The sequence below is a fragment of the Tursiops truncatus genome, chromosome 18 (genome assembly GCF_011762595.2).
Source record: "Tursiops truncatus isolate mTurTru1 chromosome 18, mTurTru1.mat.Y, whole genome shotgun sequence".
Taxonomy (NCBI): Eukaryota; Metazoa; Chordata; class Mammalia; order Artiodactyla; family Delphinidae; genus Tursiops; species Tursiops truncatus.
The window spans coordinates 15,183,433-15,210,213 of NC_047051.1; the positions used below are offsets into that span (position 1 = coordinate 15,183,433).

The 26,781-nt window shown below is 44.5% G+C and overlaps 2 protein-coding genes and 1 pseudogene across 2 annotated transcripts in view; 1 reads left to right on the top strand and 2 right to left on the bottom strand.

Moving 5' to 3' along the window:
* The window catches only part of FOXO1 (forkhead box O1), a 92,604-nt gene extending 89,202 nt beyond the window's left edge, over positions 1-3,402 (bottom strand). The window contains exon 1 of the mRNA XM_019936686.3: positions 2,275-3,402. Coding sequence (XP_019792245.1) covers positions 2,275-2,925 — 651 coding nt within the window. The 5' untranslated portion in view covers positions 2,926-3,402. The remainder of the gene's footprint in view (positions 1-2,274) is intronic.
* Positions 3,403-3,455: 53 nt separating this feature from the next.
* LOC109550185 (uncharacterized) overlaps positions 3,456-26,781 on the top strand; it is a 38,000-nt gene continuing 14,674 nt past the window's right edge. Inside the window, exons 1-5 of the mRNA XM_073795486.1 lie at positions 3,456-3,534; positions 3,749-4,197; positions 4,464-4,652; positions 6,595-6,657; positions 10,821-10,934. Of these exons, the coding sequence (XP_073651587.1) occupies positions 3,456-3,534; positions 3,749-4,197; positions 4,464-4,652; positions 6,595-6,657; positions 10,821-10,934 (894 nt within the window). The remainder of the gene's footprint in view (positions 3,535-3,748; positions 4,198-4,463; positions 4,653-6,594; positions 6,658-10,820; positions 10,935-26,781) is intronic.
* Positions 20,521-20,656, bottom strand: LOC117308907 (small nucleolar RNA SNORA62/SNORA6 family; annotated as a pseudogene).

The window sequence follows — 26,781 nt, forward strand, 5'->3', positions numbered from 1 at the left end:
CCTCCAATTCTGGACAGACAATTCTCACTAACATTTAATAGATCTTCTAGCTCTGACCAGTAAATTTTTTCTAAAAACTTACAATTGCATTTGGGGAAAAAATTAGAACAAGTAAAGAACCTAATAAAAATGGCCGGGGGGGGGGATGATTTGGCCTTAGAATCTGTTTTTATAAAAAGCACTAAAGCTTCAACGTTTAAGTTATAGTCCTACAATAGTTTAAGAATACCTTGACTTAAGGCCATTTGAGAGGCAAAACTAAAAATAATCCCCAAACTCTGCCTTTCCCTATCTTTAAAGAACGCCACTCCAGCAAGCTGAAGCAGGCTGTATCCATTCCCAAGGACATGAGAAAAGGTGTAAGTACATACTGTACCTTGAATGCCCAACAACAACGAAAAAAATGGCTTTTTTAACAGCAAATGCTTTGTAACAGCTCAAGTAGGACTGATAAATAAACAAGTCAGTCAAATACTTAAATTCAAATGTTAAAGTAAAATTGGATTTGGCAGGCAACCCCGATTTTCTGACTTAAAAGAATATATACCTAGCTTAAAGTAAGGAGGCACCTTACCTTTTTGAAGCACTTGGTAAAATTGCACGTAATGCCTAGTAATGAGGTTATAAGTGATGCCTTTACTCTAAAATACGCTTTGGAAAAAATAAGATCCTGACTCCTTCTCCAGGAACTTTAATACGAAGTGATTAACTTAACCTTTTTTACACACATTAACCACAAAGATAACAGTGTATGTAAAACCACCTTGGTGTAACAAGTGCTTAGCAAAGGAAAATCTGTATTATGCTGTACAGTCCGGATGAGGGGTAAGGAAGGAGGTTAGCTCAACTAGAGAACCTTCGCATCGATCCTTCCACCTGTGACAGTGAGAAACTGGCAGCTTCTGGCAGCCGCAGGGCGAACGCACGGCCGGTAAGCCTCCGCACCGCCAGCCCCGAGCCTGACCTCCCGAGGGTCCCAGGGCCTTCTCCACGTCGGGGTAGGGACGTGCCTGCCCACAGAGTCTCTCCTCGGGTCTGTCTGCCTGTCTCTCTCAGAAAGGCAAAAAGTGCGAGGCACCTCCTTTACAGGCCTCCATGCAGGCAGAAGTTCCCTACGGTTCCCTAGATTCGAACCTCCACTCCAACTCCCCCAAAACACTAGTGTCAAAGCCCCCCGCCTTGCCCCTCGGATCCGTAGCTCCGTGCTCGAAGGCACTGAGGTGGCAAAGCAAGAGATTATACACGCCCCCGGCCCTGGTCATCCGGGGGAGCCTCTCCTCGCCTAATTAAAGGCCTTGAACCTTGGGCGAGGCCAAGTTTGGGGGTACCTCCCGGCGCAGATAAGAGCTGGCCGCGCGGCGCCGAGGCCGGGCCCGGAGGCACGCAAGGCCAGGGCGCGCTGGCCCTTTAAAGGCACTCGCTTCCTGCGCCCGCGGCCCCTCCCTCGCCGTCGCCAGCTCCCGCCCCCGCCGAGGGTCACACTTGAACTTTAGCTCGCCCCGCGCGGCCGGGCGCCGGCGCTCCGCAGGCGGTGGCCGCCCCTTCGCACGTGTCGGAGGCGCTACCTCGGGATGGGCGCTCCCGGCCCCCCGCACTCGAGGCCACTTCGAATAAAATCGAAACAAAACAAAATGCACACCGGCCTCCAAAATCTGCGTGGCCATCCCCGACGGGCCTCCCGGCTCGCGCCCTGCCTGTCCCCTCCACCTGCAGCCCGGTCCCCTGGCGGCGGGGCTCTGAGGCCCCTCGCCACGCTCTCCCCAGCCCAGAGCGGCGGAAACGGCTCCGCGGGGCGTCCCGGGGCTAGGAGGACGCGCGCCGCGGGGGCGGAGGGGAGCCGCCCTCACCCCCGAGGTCCTGGAAGAAAAGCAGCAGCTGCACGAGTCCGCGCGGGCCGTGGCGGAGCAGCTCCCAGTGAACCCCCCTTTCCTTCCACTGGCGAACTTTTCTGCCCGCTCGGAGGTCCACTTCTTGGCGTACTTTTTTCACTCCCTTAGGTCTCAACGAGCCCATTCCCCGTCCCGCTCCAACTCTCACTAGAGCGCGCGCAGAGACACTTATTCAGGTCCCCCGACGAGTCCGGGTCAAGCCCCACAACCCACCCCTGCCGCTTCTCGCCCGCTCCCTTCACGCGCTGCCCGCGTGCTCTGCACTTTCAGGCCAAGCAAACTTGCCCAGCCGCCCCCTCATCTGCCCCACCGCGACCTCAGGAGGAGGCAGGCAGGCTGCCCGAGCCCCCCTCCCGCTCCGGCCGTTAGCCCCGAGGCCACTCACCTTCCAGCCAGCCGAGCTGTTGCTGTCGCCCTTATCCTTGAAGTAGGGAACGCTCTTGACCATCCACTCGTAGATCTGCGACAGCGTGAGCCGCTTCTCGGCCGAGCTCTCGATGGCCTTAGTGATGAGGTCGGCGTAGGACAGGTTGCCCCACGCGTTGCGGCGGGACGAGCTGCTCTTGCGCGGCTGCCCCGCTAGCGGCCCGGCGGCGGCGGCGGGGGGCACGGGCGGGTGCTGCGATAGCGGCCCGGGCGGCGGGGGCTGCGGCGGCGCCGGGTGCAGGCAGCCCGCCTCCGGGCCCTGGAAGTCCCCGCACAGCCCCCCGGTGGCGGCAGCTGCGGCCGCCGCCGCCGCCACCGCGGCCGCCGCCGCGGCTGCCGCCACGGAGCCGGGCGCCTGCTGGAAGTCCCCGCTCTCCTCCAGCAGGCTCAGGTTGCTCATGAAGTCGGCGCTGACAGCGGACGCCGAGGCCGAGGGCAGGCCCGCGGCGGCGTCGGGGTTCGCGGCCGCGCCGCCCGACGGCGCCGGGCTGGAGGTGGCCGAGTTGGACTGGCTAAACTCCGGCCTGGGTAGCGGCCAGGTGCACGAGCGCGGCCGGGGCAGCGGCTCGAAGTCCGGGTCGATCTCCACCACCTGGGGCGCTTCGGCCATGGTGACCCCGGCCCCTCCCCCAGCCGCGGGACTGCCAAGAAGTGAGAGAGTGCAGCACCGGGGGCCGAGGAGAGAGAGCGAGAAGAGCCGGTCCGAGATTTGCCGGGGCCGGGCGCGGGGGGCGGGGGGGGGGGGGGTTGATGTCGGTGCCACGAGCGGACGGAAACCGGGAGGAAGGCGCGGCGGCAGAGTGGAAGCGCGAGCCCAGAACTTAACTTCACAGGTCCATCAACATCTAGGCTCCTCCGGGTCCGCTGCACGGACGGGACGGCAGGCCAGAGTCACCGGGCCCCGGCAGCGCCGGCGTCGCGCTCCTGCTGACACGGCCCGTGGAACGAAGGACGGACGGACGCCGCGGACCGTTCACTCTCCCGGGCTGCGCGACCGTGGCGCTGCTGCCTGTTGAATGTGGCGGCGACGGCGGCAGCTGCAGCGACTACGCTGCCGCCCGACTTACTGGATCTGCCGCCGTCCCCCGCCCGCGGCGGCGCGCGCGCCGGCCCGCCCCTGACTGACAGCCCGAGAGACCAATGAGCGCGCGGCGGCTCCGCCCAGGCAGCCAGTGGACGCCGGCCTGGGCGGGGCCCGGTTTTCCACCGGGAGGCCGCAGTGGGTTGGTGGGGGGTAGTGGGGTGTTTTTCTCTCCCACACACACACGCACACACACTCTCGCTCTCTCACTCTTTTTTTTAAGCTCTCTGTTATTATTTTCTGGTAATTCTCGAGTGTTTCTGTGAGTCTCTCGCCCTCCCAATGTTTTGATTGCTAGGAGGAAAACCAACGTGGAGGCGACGGCGACACTTTGTTTACTACTGAGGACCAGAGAGTACTCGGGAAGCCCGAGTGGAACGAGTCGCTCGCTTCGCCTCGACCTCCGCTCGGGGCCCAAAGCCGGGCCGGGCGGGGGCCGGGGACGCTCAGCGCTCCGGGGGCGCTGGGTGGGCGGGCGGGCGGAGGCGGCCTCGCTGCATTCTGCTCAATCGCCCCCTCTCGACTCTGCCCACGATTTCTTTGCAGAGAAACGTGGGGAAGTCGGTGGGTTTTGTTTTTGTTTTGTTTTGTTTTGTTTTCCCTGCGACGTGTCGAGTCCTCCGGCCCCGGCGCGAGCCGCACACGCCCCCCGGGGCAAGGGCTCTGACGGTCAAGTCCGCGCGGACGACGCAGTCGCTGCAGCTTCCGCGCCGGGAACCCACCTGTCCGCACCCGCGGGCTGAGCCTCTGCGGTTGGATGTAGACGGGGGCCAGTTGTCCAGTCCAGCAGCCACCAGCCGGGTTCACTACATTCTTGACTTAACTAGAAACGAGGGAAGGGGGCTCGGCGTGGGCCGAAGATGGTCCTACGTCACACGCACCCTCGGGCCCAAAGGCATCCTCATCCTCGTGCCCTCTTCCCTTGGGCGGGAATCTCAGACCCTCCACTGAGTCAGTCGGGGGCGACGGGGAAGGGGTCAGAGGAGAGCATTTAGTGAGAGCCTTGTCACTTTATTACTTACCCTAATTAAGTTTAACTGTTTGCTTGCCATTTCTTTGCTATTTAGAATGGAAGTGCTGAGGTGTTGAGAAGTGAAAATGGAAGAAGGGAGAGGACCAAAGCCTTGGGGTGCAGCCCTGCCCCACTCCCAGATGTTCCTTTAGGCCGCTTGCCCCGTGCGTCCATCAACCCACCCCACCTTTCCCCATCTGGGCTCCAGGTCCAGGACGTCCTGCCGAGATCAGTGGGGCAAAAGGTAGGAAGACAATGGCCCTTGTGTCTCAGGGAGCAGAAGAAACAGTCGTCAAGTTTTGTTTACTTTTGCATTTTTTTTTTTTTTAGGAGGAATATGGAAGGCATTTCCTTTCAGAGGGATGGGATCACTTAAGATGGAAGATTGACCGTAGGGTTTTAAATATCTTGTCCAAAATGACAGCTCCCAATTCCAAAAAAAAAAAAAAAAATCCCTGTTTCTGACAGGTGGTTCTTCAGTTGAAAAAGTGGCATCTAAAGAAAATGAGGCCTCGTTTACAGAAGTTTGAAAAGACTGAAAGATTTATTCCTCCTTGACATTCTCACTCGTCCAAACTCCTATTTCTTCATAATCCGCTTATCACAACAGCTTTCCAGTGATAAGGGGGCTGGGTGGAGGTTGTGAGCCTGATAGATGGAAGCTAGGGTTGGTTCCCACCCTCGTTTTGCGGTCTCTGCGTTTTCTATCAAATTTGGACTGTTCGGGCCTCGTCTGCCCGCCGCTAGGGGACCTCAGTAACCCAGACGAGCTGAAAGGAAGGCCGTAATGTAGAACTACTGCTTCCCTCAACCTTTGCCACTGCACTCTGCAGGGGCAGCCCCCATTCGAACGGCCGCACCCTTCGAATAGGCGGTGCCCTAGTGGGTCATTCTTGGCAAAGGAAGCCAGCTGGCAAATTTGGCCTTGCCTTCATTTCAATTCCGGTTTTTCAGGGCCTCAGTTGCAGGAAAGTATTTGGTTAAGAGGGTTTTCTTACAAACTTTCTCCCCAGATCCTTGAAATCTTCTGAGCTATCCTGCCTAATTGTTTCTGTAAGTGACATATTTGCTTTTGTTTGGTCTTTTTTAAAAATTTGACTTGAAGCAGGCCCAGAGTACCTACAAGCACCAATGTCCCTGACACGTGGTTCCAAAAAATTAAAAAATATATATTTAAAGGTTCTTATAGCTGCCTAAAATACCTTGGTATGTATCAATCTACTCATACAAGCTGGTGGACATTTGGCTTGTTTCTACCCTTTAATGGTCACAAACCCTTCTTCTGTAGTGAATAACCTTATATAACTCATTTTGCATATGTGCAAGTACGTCTATAGGAGGAATTTCCAGAAAAGAGATCACTGGGTCAGCAGTTAAATGCATTTGTAATTTTGAGACACTGCCGAATTGCCCTCCCTAAGGGTTGTATCAAGCTGAACTTTCTTTTCAGCTAGACCTGGAGAATGATAAAGTTGAAAGTAAACCTGGAGATCATCCTGGTGGTCCCTTTAATTTATAGGTAAGGAAAACGAGGCACAGAGAAGCTAACCGATTTGCCCGAGTTCACACAAATAACAGTGGTGCTGTTAGAACTAGAGCTTCAATTTCTTGCTTTCCCATCCATAATCTTCTCAACACACAGATAGAAAATTATGAATACCCTGTAATCCCAATATGCGATAACCACGATAAAACTGTGGTGTATTTCTCTCCAGCCAATCCCACAGATTTTAGTAATTTTACTTAGATTAACTCCACTGAGCTGGAAGTTTTGATTTAAAAGATTTTTAAAAAGCAGACACACAAAAAAATGATAGTGATAGTAAGATAATAAAAAAGATTACAAAAGAAGTGGTTTGGGTTTTTTTTAGTCAAAAAATGTAAACGTTTTCTTTGAAGGATGGCAAAGGATTTAGGTTGGCACTAGTTCTGCTTAAGAGAAAAAGGTTTATTTCTTTTCTCCTTCAGTATTTTTTTTTGTGGTAGCTGTTTGCTTAGAAGGGTTTTTCTAATGATTCTCACTGATTAGTAAGTAAGTGTGAGTCATTATCATCGGTTCATGTGGCCAAATTGGGAAGAAAAATGTTTCATGTCAGGTAAGCACAATTAAAATGAAAAAGGAAGTTTATCCTCACAAAGCCCATCTCACAAACCAATGTGGTATTCTTTCCTCTGCCTCTTTTCAGGGTAATTATTACATCATCCTTGACAGGAAGACTGAGGGATGGTTCCCTTTGATCAATTCCAAGGTAGAAATTTCTATATTTACCCCTCACCACCAACACACTGATCTCTGGTTTAAATTCTTATCAAAAAATAGGTAATTTAAGTCCAAGTTAATGAGTAAAAAGCCTGGATGCTTATTCTTCAGTCACAGCACTTAACTTCATACTTCACCTTCCCTTCCCCAGAACTGCCCATTTCCAATATTTTGTCTAAATCATTAGGAGGTATTGCTATCAACTTAAAACAGGCTTTCTTCAATTTGCCCATAGAAGATAATGATATGAAACAACACAGCTTCAGCTTCTTAAACCAGTGTCCCGAAACCTGGCCTATTAAGTGGTAGTTATAGCAATATCAGAAGTAGCCATTTATTTTTCTCGAGGGGTAATTTCCTTCGGATTTTGTCATTCATTCAGCAAATACTTGTAGAGCACCTCCTATGTACAGACCAGGTGCCAGGCATCACACGGTACACTGGTTTTTCTTTTTTTTTTTCAGAGTACATTGTTTTGATGGCAAATTCCTTGAGGTCATAAATAGTTTATTTTCCTTTATATGATATTTGATGTCAGAATTAAGACTATGTCACTCTTTAAATAATCAGGAATGCATACTGACAATATTTCTTTGAAGGAATTACACACAAAAAAGTATTTGATAGATACAAGGAATGCTAAGTCAGAAAAGAATTGACGTATTATCATAGTCACCATTTTGAAGAAAAATAATAAGATGAGGTAGAAAAGCTGAATAAATGAACATCCGTAGGTGTTGGGAGTATGAGCTCTGGCCACCAGGCTTTGGGATTGGGAGGATCTTGCTCCAAATGGACAAAAGACACGGGATATGTCAGATTATTTGTCTATTACAAATAAAGATGATGCTTACTAATCTGTAACTGGAGAGAAGCATTGGGCAAATCATAAACCAGAGATCCAACAGTTTCTATTGTGCTATGAAGATGTGTGTCAGCTTCGATAAACTCTATTCCTTTGCTTTAAGTGTTAGTGAGAGACTACCTGTGGGTCCCTACAACAATACTAAAAATGTATTTGGAGATAATCTAAATGACCAACAATAGAGAATGGTTAAATGCCTGTAAGGTAGAATCATATATAGTCATTTAAAATAAAGTGGACCAAGCATACATAATGGCATTGCGACAATGCTGGGGATACAATATTTAAAAGGTTGGAGGTACCACTGTCGGCTAAAAAATTTTGGCAGTGGTTATATCTGGGTGGTGGATTTATAGGTGATCGTTACAGGTCTCACACAAACCCCTCCTTTTACAGGTAAGAAAACAGACAATGAAAAGTTAAGTGATTTGCCCGAGGCCGCACAGTTAGTGAAGAGCTGGGCCAGGATTCAGACCTCCTAGCATTCAGGCCAAAACTCTTTCTTGTATAGCATTGCTTTTCACTTTACCTTTCTAACTGGAGGTTTTCACTATTTAATGAAATTCAGCCTATTTTAAACACTAGGTCTTTAACTAACTTTGAGACAATAAAATTACTCTCCCAAACTCCAAACAGCCTGCACATTACAATTAAAATTTTTTCTAACATTAAGGACTGAGAGTTGCCATAAAAATTAATGGATGGCACATGAAATCCCAAATTCTTTGAATATCACAAATCTGAATTTTGCACTCATGCTTGAAACACAATGTGTTTTCACTATTTTATTTCTGTTTCATGTCATATTAAAGCTCTTAACATGCTTCCCAAAAAAGGGGGGACATATGTATTAAATAAGAAAAAGCTGCCATGTAGATCACAGATGGTAGTACATTTTTGGCAGAAAGGAAGTTTAACAAGGCGTTCTACTTATTTACTTGGAAAACTAACATGTATGAATGTTCAAGTTAAGTGGTAAGAATTAATTGCTGTTTTACTATAATCAGTTTTTTCCAATCAAATTGCCCTATTTCCATAACATTACAGTAGAGAAAGGGTGTCAAATGTGATTGTAACCCCCTGGGAGTCCACGACAGTAATGAAAGAATGAAGGAAGAAGAAACAGCATTTTATAGTAACTAACCATATTGCTTGTCATTTGTTGATAAAAATCAATAACAAGAGGTAATGACTGTATAGTCAGAGTACATGTGTTTTTAATATGACATGTATAGTCACTGACTGTGTCAGTTATGGTGTAAAAACAGGAGGTAAGAGTTTATCAAATTTCAGATTTGGCTGACTCAACACAGCCCACCCATATGCAAAGTCTGCTATGCCAGAAAGTAAACATAGATGAATAGTGAGTATTTCTCTGGAATACCAGGTTTTTATTTTGTGGTAAATAGAGCCTTTAAAACACATTGAAGTATTCTATATTCTAAGGTTTAAGATTTTAAAATGGAACTTCCAATTAGCTGATCACTGATACCATGCTGGAGGAAAAAACTGATTTGTCTCATATGATGCCGTTATATACTTTAAATAATTTTGTGTTTGAACAACAAACTGAAAACAGAACATTTGACAGCTACATTGCATGCCTGCACTCCAGAAGATTACAACCTGGAAAAACTCTTCCCACAATCCGAGACTAAGCTTGGAGAGATCTCACCCTCCTCTGTTTCAGATTTATATATCATCTGAAACAAGATGATATGTATATTGATAAATATAAATATATACCTCTCGTTTCAAAATGTTTTCATTTCTAAGCCATAAATCACTTTTTACTCTGAAGCAGAATATACACATTTTCTTTAGGCCCCGGTGTTAATAAAAACCACCATTTTTCAACAGTAGTTATGGACTAAGCACTATATAGCTATTACCTGAATCAGTCCTCAAAGCCAACCAATAATGTAGGAATTATCATGATTCATATCTTACAGAAATTGAAACTGAGGTACAGAGAGCTAAGAAACTTACTTAATGTTGTACTTTAGAAGCTTATCTAATTGTAATCAGACTTGACCCTACTGTTATCAAAATACAGAGCTCATCTCCTGGTTAACAGACCTTCTGCCTCCGTAAAATGTTGGGATTTTTCTAGAGCCCTAGAAATTAACCAGAGGTTAATTTGATGATTCAGTTTTTTTCCAGAAAATTGACGTTGGAACATTTTGGGAGGTGGAGGGATCTTTGTCAGCAATCAGCTCTGCCTGAAACCAGTTTAGTTTATGTTAATGAAGGAAGCCTAGAGATAGAATATAAATGACAATAATAATGCTGACGTTTGCATTTGTATAACACAAATGATGTCGGGGATTTCAAGCCATTAGCACTTGCTTATCTGAACAGACGGCCTCAGACCATCTACAGTAAGAGCAACCTGCCCTTCCGGAAAGGTTGGCTCATCTGGAACTCTTTCCGAAGCTCTCCTTATCTTCAATAAAGCACATCAAACCAAGTTCACCAGCTCTACTGAGCTCTGTCCCCACCAGAGAAAGTGGTTAGCTTCGGATCTGTATCTAAAAGCCATCCCTCCTATGAGTTTCAGAAGCTCAGATTTAGCTTAGAACTAGTGAACATATATTTTACAATTCAAATGAGAGACCTTACGTTATTCCAATACTACTTGAATCCAGCTCTGTTGCTGAACGTGCTGGGGATTGATCCAAGCCATAAGGTTTACTTTCATGAGACAGTGAGCAAAATTAAGAGCAAAACAAACAAAACCCTTGTGTTCCTCTCCACCTCAAAGTGACTTGGAAAGTGCCCTCTCCACCACCAGGTGAGCATAAAATATCAGGAATATTTGTAAAGCACCTTTAGAAACACTTACTTTGGGAAGGGGATGGGATCCTATCTTAATGCCCCCAGTTTTCATAAGAAGCATGAATAAAACACCCTTCAGCTAAGAGTTTAGGCTGTGTTCTCGTATCTTCAGCTTTCCATCACAGAGACATATTGGCAGCCCCTACGACCCACAGACTACAGTCAGAAGACCCACAGACTATCAGTCAGAAGAGCTTATCTGTGGCTACCTTCCTTTCAGTCAGTTTAAATTGCCAATGAATCACGAAAGGAAAATCACCCCTCCATGCTTTCCCATCCTCAGGAGATGTCCTAGTTTTAATTAGCCAGTGCATCCAGTTGTGAGAGTCAGCAGATAATCATAATTTTGTATGATAAGTAAAATCAGTATAATAATCCAAATATATTATCTCTTTTCTTCAATAGTTGTATATTTGATACTTGATTTGATGTTTTACTTTTTATTGTAGACACAGACCGACAAGGCCTGGGGAAGTAGGGTGGAGAAAGGAGCAGAATGCCTCCGCCTGGATAGGAAAGCAAATCACGTGTGTCCCTCGCTCATCTCCAGCCAAGGCTATAGTGTGAGTAGAAAGCTCTGGAAACACAGTGGCTCTCTTATAGATCACAGCAGCTGTTTTATCAAGTATGCTGTGATGTTGGCCCTACCTGCAAAATATGATAAAATGAAATCACCAATGGCTCTTCCAAGAAAAGCAGAAAATCAACAAAGCACTATCAACTGAAGTTCTTTTATTCCCTAGGTAGTGTTCAATTTACTCTGCATTTTGAAATTTTATCTTGATATTACTTGCCACCTACATACCTCAAAGAGGTATTGTAAGGATTAAAATAATGTCTTAAAGTGCTTTGAAACAGGGATGAAATGTTTGTTCTTTGACATCGGTACAACCTCGTGGGTAGGTCTTTGTTACTATACGAATGACTTCAGCTTAGGTAAACACATGATTTCTAAATCACTGATATTTATTCTAAATCCTGCTATGGCTCCTTCATGTTCACATGTTTTGCACATCGGTTGCCCAAATCCAACTGATTCTTTGTGGATTCAGAGATAGTATGTATAACATCCATGGTATATCATAGCAAGAATTTAGGAAAAGTCTCCAATCTCAGAGATTTTTGTTACTTATCCATGCCCTACAGCTGAGTTTTAAAAGGAAAATTTCATGGAAATGACTTGAGAATTCTGAACCATTGATGCACCTTCTTATATGGCCTGATATACCAAAACATTGCTATAAAGGCTTTAAAAATCCTCTTACATTATGCTTGATAGTCTCAGCAGGCAATTAAAAAGCGGTTAAAAATAAAGTTAGCTGTGACTCATTTTGGTAGTTTAGCTGATGAGGATTTTGGCAGCTTCATTTAACAGATAATGTTATCATAGAAAGCAGCACAACTTTAACAATAGAGCAAATTTCTCTAAAACAATTGCAGAAGAGAATTGATACAGTGTATTCTTTGGTTTTCTGTGGCTCTTCTGGGGGGGCAAAATTCTTAAAAATCTAAACCCACTCAAACACCACAGCATGTTTTGTAAGAGTTAGATGTCTCCAAGAAACATAACAACTGGAGACAAGTGACTTCCTCATGAAAACAGAATAGTCCTACAACATTAGCGCTCTCAAAAAAGAAAAAGAAGAAGAAGAAAGAAAACAAAAACATACAGAACAGAAACAAGAAAAAGTATTCTACTTAAACGGAATTGGAATATAATGGCTTCTGGGTCCCAAATTTTTTTTCTAGGTCTGATTTTTTTTTAAGACTATTGAAATACTTATTTAGAAACTAGCTTCTAAATGCTTGATTAACTACCTGTTAAGACAATTGATTAAGGTTAGCTTCAGTAATTTTAAAGCATTCCTTTAGATAAACTACCTTTCAAACTTGAACCATGAACTATTTTTATTTAGGAAGTCATGTGAAGCGTAATTCATGATGTTTTTTCCAATCTTCTCAGGTTTAATGCCTTATGTATGAGAGAGAATAAAGTGATTTTGATAGTTAAAAAAAAAAGAAATATTTAGGAATAAGGCAGTAGCTTAATTTTAACATTCACTTTTATAATTAAAAAGAATTCATGTCTGTTCATGTAGACAAATTATTTTAACAAGAAACACCACCTGTATTATCAGATTCTGCAGTTATTCCTAGATTAGTTATTCTTGGCAACGGTACTGTAAAACTGTGTCACTGTGTGTGTGTGTGTGTGTGCGCGCGCACGCGCGCACACACACACACACACACACACGGGAACGTGCAAGCCTGAGGGCGTACACGCCCACGTTCCTATGTGTACACACCAGGATTCTATTAAAAGATCGTAAATGCCACCTTATTTTCACAATCCAATTAAAACATACAACAAATTTAGTCACTGATAAACAAAAATTGATGAGAACCATAGAAACCTCTTAAATTAGGAATCAGGAAGACCTGAAATTAAGAAACAAAAGTTGCTAAAATTACACAGTCAAGGTAAGAATTTGTAATGTAAATGTTACCCCCAAACACTTAAAGGTGTGAAAGTTTTTTTATTAGGAAGGACCTTCATAGCTGCATTTGCTGATCAATTCTTAAACTGGTCATAATGGAAATATTATTTTTAAATGGGTCGTGATGTAGAAATTATTAAGGTGGTCATAATGGATAAAGTACTCTCTCTTGTTCCCCAGAGAGATTCAAAGGCCTTTCTTGAGTTGGACCCAGGTGAGGGGACATCTGTGTTCCTTAGTCCACACTCACTTCTATCTGCTGCCCTGCACCGCGTTCTTCTCTTAGGCAGCTGAGAACGACAGCAGGAGAAGAGAGCTAGGGGAAATTTTTAAATCGTGGTATCCTATGCAATTTAAAATCCTAAGTGTGCTGTGATACCCATACATGGCACTCCCACTGGTATCTACCAGTCATCACACTGCTTCCAAGCTCACAACTTTTCCCTTTAAATAGTACCTGTTGCAATCTTAGATTGAAGTTAGTGCATCTAGATTTTGGGGGTTTGAAGAACCTGACTGTTATGGGCTACATTGCATCCACCCCTCCAAATTCATACTTTGAAGCCCCCAGAACTTCAGAATGTGAGTGCATTTGGAGAAAAGGCCTTTAAAGAGGTGATTGAGTTAAAATGAGGCCATTAGGGTGGTCCCTAATCCCATCTGACTAGTGTCCTTATAAAAAGGGGAAATGTGAACACACAGAGAAACACTAGGGGTGTGTGAGCACACACAGAGGAGAGATGATGTGAGGACATAGCAAAGAAGGAGACTGCCTGCCAGCCAAGGAGAGAGGCCTCAGGAGAAACCAATCCTGCTGACACCTTAATCTTGGACTTCTAGCCTCCAAAACTATGAGAAAATTAATTTCTGTTGTTTAAGCCAACCGGTCTGTGGTATTTTGTCATGGCAGCCCTAGAAAACTAATCCACTGGCTAAAGGATCAGTTACGTTTTTCCAAAGGTTAGGGTAGATTTTTAACATTCCACTAAGGGACTAAAGGGCCCTAACCCAAAAATGTAGTTAAGCAAATAAAGCACTAACTTGAGAGCAAAGTCTCAACAAAATCCATGCTGCTAATGTATGGTTTATGAACAAGAAGCATGGTCAGCATTAGAGGAAAACATGCATCTAGAACTTACGATGTTCCAAGCATTGTACCATATAAACTCATTGCATCTTCACAAACCCTGTGGGGGAGGCGCTCTTTGACAGAAGAGGGAATGGGGGCCCGTAGACGTTGAGCAACTTGCACAAGGTCACCTAGCTAACAAGGATACCTACCCAACAGTCTGCTCCAGAGTCTTTGCTCTTAAACAGTAATCCATGTGGCTTCTTTAGTAAGTAGATCTAATACTTGTTACCCCTCCGTCACCAACCCAACAGAGGGCAGTGAAATGTGGTGAGAGGATCACTAGCCTGGAAGGTTGAAGGACCTAAATTCAGATTCAAACTCTTACTCCTTATTCCTCCAGGCAGTTTCCTTATCTGAATAATGGGAATGATAATACTTACTGCTGTGAGGCTCCACTGAGATATATGAAAGTGCCTGCAGGTGGGATTAGCCCCAGGCACTGCAGACTTGTTTACAAGGTCTGAGATTCCTTTTAAAGATAATTCAGAGGGGCTCTCTGCTGAGTGGCAACCCACCATCCACCATGGCTTTTCTGTTCCATCAAAGGCTTACTTCCACTTCCAGTTAGTCTTACATCTGTAGTGCAAAAGGGCTCAACCATCCCCACACACGCTTGCATTCCTCTCAGCTCACACTACTGTACAGGTCCACTACCCCTCGCCCTCAGTAAACCATCATGTGGACAAGTAAGAATGGCAGGGAAACGAAGGCCTCACTCTCCCTTCCCTACCCTGGAGGTCTTCTCTCCCACCTTCACTAGGCTTCTGGAGAGCCCTTAGAAATACCACATTTAGGAAAAACAGCCTTTGGATGAAAAGCATTTTTGTGTGCGGCTCGTTGAATGGGAAGGCCAGCCTGTTGAATAAGGCGAGGGTAGACCTCTGGTGGTCCCCTCAGGAGCCTACAGGTTGCATGAGGTCCCACCCTCCCACACCCAGCTACCAAAAGTGCATTCAAGCTCCCACCACCACCCCACAACCCCTCCAGGCCCATGTGGCTGAAGGCACCCTAATGCCAGACCAGCCTTTCCAGAGACAAGCCTCAGATGTCGCGATTGGATCCGGTCCACCCAGGTTGTAAATACTGGCCATCCAGATAACCTCTGTGGCTCCCTTGCAGGCCTTCCGCAGCCTGGGCCTTTTGGAATCACAACTGATAATGTGAATTGTCAGTCGGTGGTCACCCCCATCTCTCAGACTTGGTCTCATGCGCATCGTCCATGCCTCTGTCGTCCACCTGTTTGGGCTGATGACAACATTTCATTATTTCCCTTCCTCGTCATAAGGTTAGCCCGGGCCTCTCGATGGGGAGGGAAACACTCTTCGGAGAACCTGCTTTTGAAATCGACACTCCCCACACACGCTTGCATTCCTCTCAGCTCACATTACTGCAGCTGCTCCCATGTCTGGATCTAAACCCTCATCTCGTGCCCCGCGCAGCTGAATTACCTTGCCCAGGGAGCTTTTAACATCTTGGCAGGGACAGAACACAAGCCTACCCCACTGGAGACTAGCTGGGCTGGGCCCTGTATTTGATAGCCATCTCAACATATTCAGAGCCATAGGAATATTTTCCCCCTCTGCTGCTGGTTTCTTTCCATACTACTAAACTTTGCAAAATAAATGACAAGATGCCGCAGGCTAGGCTAAATTCAGTGCACAATCTCTAGCTGTGCAGCATAGCCAAAGGGACATGCACGGGCTTGCTTTTCCCTCTCATGGAAATAAACAATCCAAGAAGCAGAGCACTCACTTTTTTTTTAAATTTAATTAATTAATTTATTTATTTATTTATTTATTTTTGGCTGCGTTGGGTCTTCGCTGCTGCTCAAGGGCTTTCTCTAGTTGCAGCGAGTGGGGGCTACTCTCCGTTGCGGTGCACGGGCTTCTCTTTGTGGTGGCTTCTCTTGTTGTGGAGCACGGGCTCTAGGCACGCGGGCTTCAGTAGTTGCAGCACACAGGCTCAGTAGCTGTAGTTCAAGGGCTACTGAGCGCAGGCTCAGTAGTTGTGGCGCACGGGCTTAGTTGCTCTGTGGCAGGTGGGATCTTCCTGGACCAGGGATCGAACCCAGATTCTTAACCACTGCACCACCAGGAAGCCCCAGAGCACTCACTTTTTTTAGGACCAGATGTTCATTCACCTCATGACGTGGGTTGTCCCTGCCAGTAAAGAGCAAGGAGACCAGTGGTCCAGACTGACCAGATCAGTGTGGCACCCGACACCCGAGAATGTCATCTAGCTGTTCCCCACGGTATATTCTTGCCACACCTCAAGTGAATGGCCAAAGGGTCCAAGCCCAAACTACCATCTAACTGAAAGTTATTACAATCTAGGATTTTAAAGTTACATATCCTAGACCATCACAAGGCGTAGTAGACCACGTGCAGTTGAGTTTTGCCATTTCTTTCCATTTGAGGGATCCCCATACGTAATTGTCCACAGTTGTTATGGGGCATCAGAGAGCCAGCATGAAGTCTTGTGTCCAGAAGTTCACTGATTCCACACATATTACACAACTGTCACGTTAGTTTTTACACAGAAAATGATTCTCTGCAAACTTAGCCAAGATGACTTATTAGCTTTGATCTTCTAATTGAACTGTGTTTCTCTCCCTTGCCATCTTCCTCCATCATTTTCCAATTAACCTGATGGGGCAAAAGATAAGTTGCCAAAAAACCCGTTTTCACTCTGATAAAAGTGTTTTTTAATAACGTTTAACAGCAATGTTTTAGTGCCCCCTACTGGTATGTGACATTAGTGGTCCATTTGCAAAAAAGCTTCACTTAACCTTTTAGAGAAAAGATAATAAAAGATAACTCAGAAAAGAAAAAAAGAGTCTTTTATGAGCCTTTAAAATTTGTCTAATTTTTATACTATATAAATACTTAAGAGTAATAGATACTCCACCATTTTTATTGTTCATTGTATAGGCATATTTTAACATTAAACATCTTGATTAATTTATATCTTTCACTCTATCCAGTATTTAGTTGGGGTGAAAAAAACTTTATCAGTTTCATTTTGGGAACCGGATCATTTTTATTTAATAAGTAAATATACTCGTTAAGAGAGAATTTCCATTAGATCTTCACACCCTCTCTGAGGCTGCTTATTAGTCTAAAATAGAACCTTTGTTTCACTTCAGAAAAAGGGAGGAAGTAGGCTTTGGGAATGGATCCATCTTTAAAGGAAATTTATGCTTTGGATTTTCATGAACAATGGATAATAATTATGGAGGCAGATTGCTGAATAGCCGTTATGATAAAATCCAAAATCCCAGTAAGGAGAAAGGACAAACACTCCATGCCATAAGAGATCAGGAGACGGAAGAACTACTAGACGGGACAGGAAGTAAGGCAAAGAGGTGGGGAGGGTGGGTAAGAGTTGGAACCGGAGTGATGATTAATTAAATGTGGAGAAAGATTTTTGTCCCTGATAAAGCAAGCCCTGTTTTAGATAGTAAAATAATTTTGGAACAACGATTTGCACTTAGAAACCATTTTTTTTCTCATTGTATTTGGGTAGAATGTGCAGCCAACTAGGGCAAAGGGAGCCCATATGGCCTAGAGCTCTCTGTCTACTCCTAGCCAACACTAAAGGGGAGAAAATGTAAGTGGGCGTCCAAGAGCGTTCCACAGCCAACTGGAGCCTGGTCTGTGCTGAAAGGTCCCAAGGGCCCAAGAGGGGAAGATATGCAGTGATTCGGGGTTTCCACTTCAGTCAGTGATGGGCGAGCCTGTTTTTGAAAGCCAGAGGGAAACTAGAGATAGCTTCATGTCAAATATGGGCCAAGTGAAACCTTTTCACTCATAATCTTGTGCCAGGTTTGAAAGATTAGCCCTGACAGTGAAAACCACTCTCAAAGTATTAGATCCTCACAAAGAGCAAAGCTTCGCAGGAAATTTAAATTTCCCGAAATACTCTCCTCAAGGATTTTCTAAGCTGTTTTCAATCCTTTAGACTTGACCTTCTACTCAGACTTTTTTCCCTTATCCTACTTTTCGTTTTAAAATTCATTGGAGGAGCATTTAAGATACATTTGTCATATAACTTTTACTTCTGTCACTTATTTCCACCTCTTGCTTTTAAAATCTGTTAAGTGAGAAGTGAACATTTCATCAAGGCATATACTTAAAATGTCCAAAACCATGGAATGTCTCAGTATGTTCTGCCAAAATCTTAATTCTAGGTATTTTAGCTTCAATTTTAATACCTGCCATTATTAGTCATACTGTAGGGGAAGAAAAGCTGCCTTAACTGACAGTTCTTCTAAAACCAAACCTACCCATTATAATTTCGCAGGAACTAGACAACTTGAAAGCTGTCTCCAGGGCCTATTTCTCATAAGGTCAGAAGCACATTATAAATTTAACTCAGCTTTACATCTCAGCTCACGCTCTAGGGGAAGGGAAGGGACAGGACAAATTTTTATTGTTTTAATAACCAAGCCTATTAAAATACAGATCGTTATTATGAAAGAGCTCATATTCACCTCCATTCCATAGCTAGACTAAAATACCTAGCCCAAAAAAAGAATAAAAACAGACGGTCACCTACAAACACATTATGGCTTATCCAGTCTTGAATGGGGATGTGGGACTTCTTGTTTTGAAATCACAACCCCTGCAGGTAGGTAAAGTTGGAAACCCTGATATAAAAAGCAGTTGCCCTTATTTTCTTTATGCTGAGTTCTTACCACTAACTTAGAGAAAACCTAGGATTGCATAGTTTTTCAACAAGATACTCACTGATGCTTCCTTACACAATGTTTATGAATAAGAACCAACATTTAGTTCCTGCTAATTCTGTGTCTCAGGCGCTGTGTTAAGCACTATATTGTACAACATAGCACAACCCTATAGGCTAGGAACTGAGTTTTACAATCGCTGTCAGATGGGGAAACTGAGGCACAAAGGCAGTAAGTAATTGACGCACAGTGGCACATCTGGTCATGGAGCCAGGCTACCCGTGTCAGTGATCTAAGTGTTGTTTGCTGCACGGACACTGGGCCACACTGCCCCGTGGGAGCAAGCGGGGAGTCCGGAGCTCGCGCTGCAGCGAGTGCCTGGGAGGAGGCCTGCCAGCAGCCAAGTGCTGAGCTGTGTCTTTCAGGGATGGTAAGGAGTTTCCCAATCAGAGAAGGGGTGGTGGTGCTCTAAATAGGGAGAAAGCAAATGGAAAGGTACGAAGGGGTAAAGTTTGCCGTTTAATCGGTGCAGGGCTATGGAGGGCTTTTCGGGGGTAGGTAGGGGTGGGGAGAGGCTTTTTAAAAAGAAGATGATCGGGCTTCCCTGGTGGCGCAGTGGTTGAGAGTCCGCCTGCCGTTGCAGGGGACACGGGTTCGTGCCCCGGTCCGGGAGGATCCCACATGCCGCGGAGCGGCTGGGTCCGTGAGCCATGGCCGCTGAGCCTGCGCGTCCGGAGCCTGTGCTCCGCAACGGGAGAGGCCACAACAGTGAGAGGCCCGCGTATCGCCAAAAAAAAAAAAAAAAGAAAAGAAAAGAAAAAAGAAGATGATCATTATCAACACTGTGTTTTAAAACAAGATCACCCTGGAAAAATTGTGTGATCTATTTTTAGCTCTTTTAATCATGCACATAGAAGCGAATTCAACCCCATTGTTCTTGGGGAAGACAGGAAAGTGATGCTTCAGAAGATGCAAAGTGCTCCACTATTATCTTCTCATAAGACTATGTTCCGTATATTATGTTTTCATTAGCGGAACACCTCCTCCCCGAATCTGGATTTAGCCCACTCTATGCTTATACATTATAAAATGATCTTACAAATGTGCTGAGCAGATGTTTGCAAGGATGGTGGAACTCAGGGAGAGATCTGGGCGTTTGATCCCTTCTCCACCTGTAACTGGATGGAGAGCGGGAAAGGGAACTGGGCGGCTCAGCATGGATGAGACTGAGCTCTCTGTCCCTCAAGCGAGGGGAATCAAGAAAACTGACCTGAGCTTGGGGAGATCTTTAGGACAAGAAAGTAGGTTTTCATATATTGGGATAGTTTAAGAAAACCTTGTCATTCTGTTATATTTTCATCAAACATTTATTGAATTTCAACTCTGCCAGCTAGCATGCTAAACCTTGTTCACTGAAAATGAACAAGGCACATTTTGGGAACTTTGGCAACTTTGCTTAAAAAAAAAAAAAGCAACCTCTTAGCTCTATTCTTCATGCCACTGATTTGGTAATTATGGGTAAGGCCAAGAAGCGTCCTAAATATTGCTTATTGAAAACCACCACAATAGGTGATGGGTTGGGGGAATGCCCTGACTGTCCAGTGCTCAGGACTCGGGGTTTTCTCTGCTGTGGGCCCAGGGTTCGATCCCTGGTTGGGGAACTAAGATCCCACAAGCTGCATGGTACAGCCAAAAAAAAAAAAAAAAAAAAAAAAAAAAAATGTGGGAATCCCAAAGAATTTAAGAATTAAAAACAAATGATGAGAAAGGGGTACCATGACTCAATTTCTGTTTTCCTCTCTCCTTAAAGCTTTCATGTATTAAAATCATACATTTGGAGCAAGTATTACTATCAAACTCCACTCATTGGGCCAGAGACCCTTGTGATGTTAGCGAAAAACTTGCCCCTCATGTAGCACACTACCTACACTTGTGAGTTCAACTCCTTTTTTTTTTAAGTCAATGAATTTTTATTTGAGGCATTTCACATGCTATGACTCCTTCCACTGCCAATCCTGCAAAGTTTGATGCTTAATCTTCCAGATAGCCCTTTCAAAAAGAACTTTGCTCAAGCCACTGTTGTCGAATCACTTAGTCCACAATTCTTTTAGATGGGTTTCTTTGATCTATACTTAAATGTGGACATACTTCAAAAATTACCCAGCTGTAATCTTTGGAAAGCAATTTCTTCAAGCAATTTACTTTTTAAAATAAATTTTATTTATTTATTTATTTATTTTTGGCTGTGTTGGGTCTTCGTTGCTGCGTGCGGGCTTTCTCTAGTTGGGGCGAGTGGGGGCTACTCTTCATTGCGGTGCACGGGCTTCTCATTGCGGTGGCTTCTCTTGTTGCGGAGCACGGGCTCTAGGCACGCGGGCTTCAGTAGTTGTGGCGCATGGGCTTCAGTAGTTGTGGCTTGTGGGCTCTAGAGCGCAGGCTCAGTAGTTGTGGCGCACGGGCTTAGTTGCTCCGCGGCCTGTGGGATCTTCCCGGACCAGGGCTCGAACTCGTGTCCCCCGCATTGGCAGGTGGATTCTTTTTTTTTCCTGTTTATTTATTTTTTTATTTTCTTTAATTTTTTAAAAAAATTTATTTTGCATTTTTTTTACATCTTTATTGGAGTATAATTGCAGATGGATTCTTAACCACTACGCCACCAGGGAAGTCCCAAGCAATTTACTTTAAGGCCCTAGAAGTTAAATTGTAGGGAGTACATTGCTATTTCGGCAAATGATCTAAAATATATTATTCCTTAATCGTTTCTAATACTGAAAAGTCTTGTTACACCAATTTTCACTCATGAGCCTAACAAAAACTGTCTCAGGTCCCATTGGCACCACTGCAATAAAATTACTGCGATGGAAGCATAACCTGTGTCTCCACGTAGCCGCTCTGCTCACGCCTTTTATCGCATTTACGCCTCACAGCAAACTTGTGGAACAAATATGCTCACACCCATTTTACAGGTGAGGGAACTACAACTCAACAATATTGAGTGACTTGCCCAAAGTCTCTCAGATAGGATATGGGGAAGTTAGGGCTATGAATTGAATATAGGTGGTGATTTTCCTGTTACACCTGACTTTTAAGTTAAACTGTTCCATCCACAGCTTTCAAAGGGACAGCCTAGCATGCTAATTAACCTTACTCCACCCATCCTCCACAATCCCTAAATAGACCCAGAAAGGGCACCTAACCCGAAGTGACCAATCCATAGTGTGGTCAGGGGCTGATGATGTGGATTAAGATTAAGACTCTGCCCAAACTGAGACAAATGGATCCATTAGCTTTTATCCTTCTTAAGAATGTAAACTAAGAGACAAAGATATTATTGTGAGCCAGTGGTGGACCTTTTCACTAAGAGGTTATGATGTTGAGTTGAGAGGCCCCAGTAAATGCAATGTAAGCAAAGAGGAGCAATGATGAAAGCAGCTAGACTTTCCCGGTCTCATCCCTTTGCATGGTGGATTTAATTTTCCGGCTCTAAAGTCCAAAAGAAGAATATTTGTTGTATCCTTAAACCCCCACCCCCACCCCCACCAGACACACATGCATATTACTCTTACTATATCTCTATAGTGAGTAGATACAAATAGAGACATCTAGCTCTCTGCATGTAGTGGACATGAATAGATAATAGATGGGTAAATAGATGAATGATGGATGGATGGATGGATAGATAGACAGACTAATGTAAGAATAGAGTAGAACAGACCAGAAATAGTCTTATTGACAAGTCCAAGAATCTCTTGACATTATGCTGTCTTGAAGAAAAATACATCCACTTTTATCACAGGACCTTTATGATACTGGAGGCCTTCCAAACTTGCACACAATTAATTTCCAACTTTTACTCATTTGAAGCAATAGAGTCAACATTTCCTTCCTACTCCAACTTTTTAAAAATCGTTAGATGCTGTCTTAGTCCGTTCGGGCTGCTGTAACAGAAATACCATAGACTGAGTACCTTATAAACAACAGAAATTTATTCTCACAGTTCAGGAGGCTGGAAGTCCGAGATCAGGGTGCCTTTTCCACGTCGTAGACTGCTGACTTCTTGCGTCTTCTTGCTATTTCCTCACACGGCAGAGAGCAGAAGACAAGCTCTTTTGTGACTCTTTTACGAGAACTAATCTCATTCATGGGGGCTCCACCCTCATGACTTTGTCTAATCCCAATCACCTGCCAAAAGCCCTGCCTCCTAATAGCATCCCAGCAGCGTAGGGTTTCAACGTATGAATTTAGGGGGACACTGACATTCAATCCGTTACAGATTGTGTTGCATATGATACATGGTACCAGACAGTGGACTTGCTACTGGCTGGGGGAGAGTTGGGAACCCGGAAGACCCAAAGGGGCATTAATGAAAGGACGTTTACATTCTAACTTAAAATACAGAGAGACAGGGTCAACCTTTCACCCTATACTTGCCCCCAGCAGGTCCTGGGGACAATTTTGGTCATCAGGCCTTGACAGATCCTCAGCTCTAGGAACACCAATTCCATATTTGCTCCTGTAACCAAATCAGCCTCTTGGTCTTCTTTGCCCAGATCAGAGTAGGTCCCTAGGGCTGCTCTGAATAGCTGCACAAGTAGTAGGTTGAGCCACATAACACGGTCACTATTTGACTATTCTTGACCTACGTAAACAGCAGTTCCATGTAGTTCAACCCAATACTTACTGACAGAAATATACTTCCAGTGTTTTTCAACAGGGACAATATTGACATTTGGGCCAGGACTGTCCTGTGTATTACAAGATGTTTAGCGTTCCTGGCCTCCAGTCACCAAACACCCGTAGCACCACCCTCCCCTAAGAGTCATGGTGACAACCAAAAAGCAAAAACTGTCTTTCCGACACACATTTTCAGGTATCCTCTGAGTGGGGCAGTAACATTCCATAATGAGTTTATATAGGATTGTAAGTAAATGTCTTGAGATTTTCATATATCACCAGCAAGTAAAAGAGAGAGAGATGACAGATGGTAAAGTGATTTTCCAAAAGCAGAGGACACAATGTCAGAACCAGAAACCATCAGATTCAGATTGGTTTGCAATTAAACCACCAAAAAGTCAGCCCATGTTTCCAAAATTCATGTATAGATTTGGAGGAGTGTCACGTGTTTAACCTACATAGTACCTAGCACAAAATAGGCACTCAATAAATGTGTGGGACAATTGATTGAGTTCAAATATACTGATCACTGATTAGCATTGTCTTATAGCTAATTGTTTGTTTGCCTGTCTCTCACTCAAGACTGAAGCTGCTATAGCCAGGGGTCATAAGTGATTTACCTTTCTCTCCTGCAGTGGTTTTGTAAATAGCAGGGAATATCTTGAACATAGTAAAGGTCAAAATCAGTGGAATATGATGAAAGGTATAAGTGGACACACTATCTACTAAAGCGTTGGTCCCCTGGCTCCTGGCTGTCTTTCAGAATCAACTTGGGGAGGGAGGATTATTAAAACCTCAGATTCCTAAGACTCACCCCAGAGTCTCTGAAATCAGAATCTTAGGACTGAATTAGCAGTATTTGTATTTTTATCAGTCTCCCCAGCTGGCTCCAATATGCCTGCCTGGGGCCAATTTTGAAGACCTGGGTTTACAGAACCAACATCTACAGCAGTGTTTCTCATACTTGCAAGATGACAGAATTTGTTATACAAATGTCCAGGTCCCTGCCTTGGAGACCCTGATCAGAAAGTCTGGGGTGGGTCCCAGGAATCTGTGTTTTTAATAAGCATCCCAGGTGATTCTTCACTTGATCTTAGACAAAAGGCCGAGAAGCGATGCCAGGTGATTCTTATAACCAATCAGCATTACTCCTTAAAGGAAGGCCCGCTGAACTTAGTCCCCAGGCTCAAGGCTAGATACCCACTTGAGGTTTTGTGGTTGGTTGCTATGCAGCATGTTATAGCAGGAGCTGTTGGAGGATGTGCTTACCAAAAGGTTAAGTAAACTAAGAAAGAGGAAGACTTGGCCTACAAGAAGTAATGTAACCAACCTAGGAGAGAGGCATCCTTGAGAAAATGTAACAAGAGACCCCAGGATGATAGCTGTTCACTATGTGCAGAGGGCAGCCAGTCCAGAGCAGGTGAAAAGCTCCCAGGTAAGACTTCTTCAAGAAGGTGAAATTGATGGCGCCGATGCATGTCAGCATCTTGAGTGGAGAGGAAGCAGCCGCACAACAGGAGATCAGCTCGGTGCTCTGTGACCACCTGGAGGGGTGGGACAGGGAGGGTGGGAGGGAGACACAGGAGGGAGGAGATATGGGGATGTATGTTTACATATAGCTGATTCACTTCGTTATAAAGCAGAAACTAACACACCATTGTAAAGCAGTTATACTCCAATAAAGATGTTTTTAAAAAAAGGGATGTCGATATTTAGAAGGTTTTTATTTAATCTTTCTATTGGAAGTAAAGTACCTATTTTTAATTATTTATTATATATATATATATATATTTTTTTTTTTTTTTGCGGTACGCGGGCCTCTCAATGTTGTGGCCTCTCCCGTTGCAGAGCACAGGCTCAGGACGCGCAGGCTCAGCGGCCATGGCTCACGGGCCCAGCCGCTCCGCGGCATGTGGGATCTTCCCAGACCAGGGCACGAACCTGTGTCCCCTGCCTCGGCAGGCGGACTCTCAACCACTGCGCCACCAGGGAAGCCCCTCTTTTTTTTATTTTTAACATCTTTATTGGAGTATAAGTGCTTTACAATGGTGTGTTAGTTTCTGCTTTATAACAAAGTGAATCAGTTATACATATACATATGTTCCCATATCCCCTCCCTCTTGCGTCTCCCTCCCTCCCACCCTCCCTATCCCACCCCTCTAGATGGCCACAAAGCACCGAGCTGATCTCCCTGTACTGTGCGGCTGCTTCCCACTAGCTATCTATTTTACGTTTGGTAGTGTATATATGTCCATGCCACTCTCTCACTTTGTCCCAGCTTACCGTTCCCCATCCCCGTTTCCTCAAGTCCATTCTCTAGTAGGTCTGTGTCTTTATTCCCGTCTTGCCCCTAGGTTCTTCATGACCGTTTTTTTTTTTTAGATTCCATATATATGTGTTAGAATAGCATATTTGTTTTTCTCTTTCTGACTTACTTCACTCTGTATGACAGACTCTAGGTCCATCCACCTCACTACAAATAACTCAATTTCTTTTCTTTTTATGGCTGAGTAATATGCCATACCTCTTACTAGTACATCTTATCTTCAGTTCAAAACTTCTGTTTTACCTTCTGTGGAACAAATCTCCAGTTTTTGCCAGAGTAGGGGCAGGTGATATAGGCACCTAGCTGCTGCTTTTTTTTTTTATTGAAGTATAGTTGATTAGCAATATTATATTAGTTTCAGGTGTGTAGCATCGTGAGTCAATTTGACACATTGTGCTCCATTTAAAGTTATTACAGAACAATGGGAATATTTCTCTGTGCTGTATAATATATCTTGTTGCTTATTTATTTCATACATTGTACCTAGCTGCTTCCTAATAGATTTTCAATCAGTCTTTCTTATTTTGTTATACCTACCACCTTCTGCCTTCACTTGCAGAGGAATGTGGTGTAATCAATTACTGATCTTGCTGGGGGCGGGGGAATTCTATAGAGTAAAACAGGTTGTTCCCATTTTCTTGGTCTGCTAATCCCTTATCACTCACCCATTGTCTATCCAGCCTCCAAAATCTTTTCACCTTTTCTCTATTCTTTCCAACTTTACGTGCTTATGACTTAAAAAAGAAATCACTTTCCTGTCATTTTAGTGAGGTTTCAGGAGGGAAGGTAGATGGCAAGAGTTCAATCTGTTATCTTTAGACAGAAACTCTGGTATAGATTGCAAGTATGACAAATGTCAAAACTTTTTATTATGGAAAGCTTCAAATGTATACAAAATACAGAGGATGTTAATAAACCCCTCATATTACTCATCGCCCAGTTTCAACAATTACCAATTTGTGGTCAACATTGTTTCGTCCATATCCCTTCCTATTTGCCCCTCCTCCTGGATTCTTTTGAAGCAAATCCCTGACATCATATCACTTCGTTTGTAAATCAATAATGGATTTGAAGTGCTTGAGTAACTGCCTCT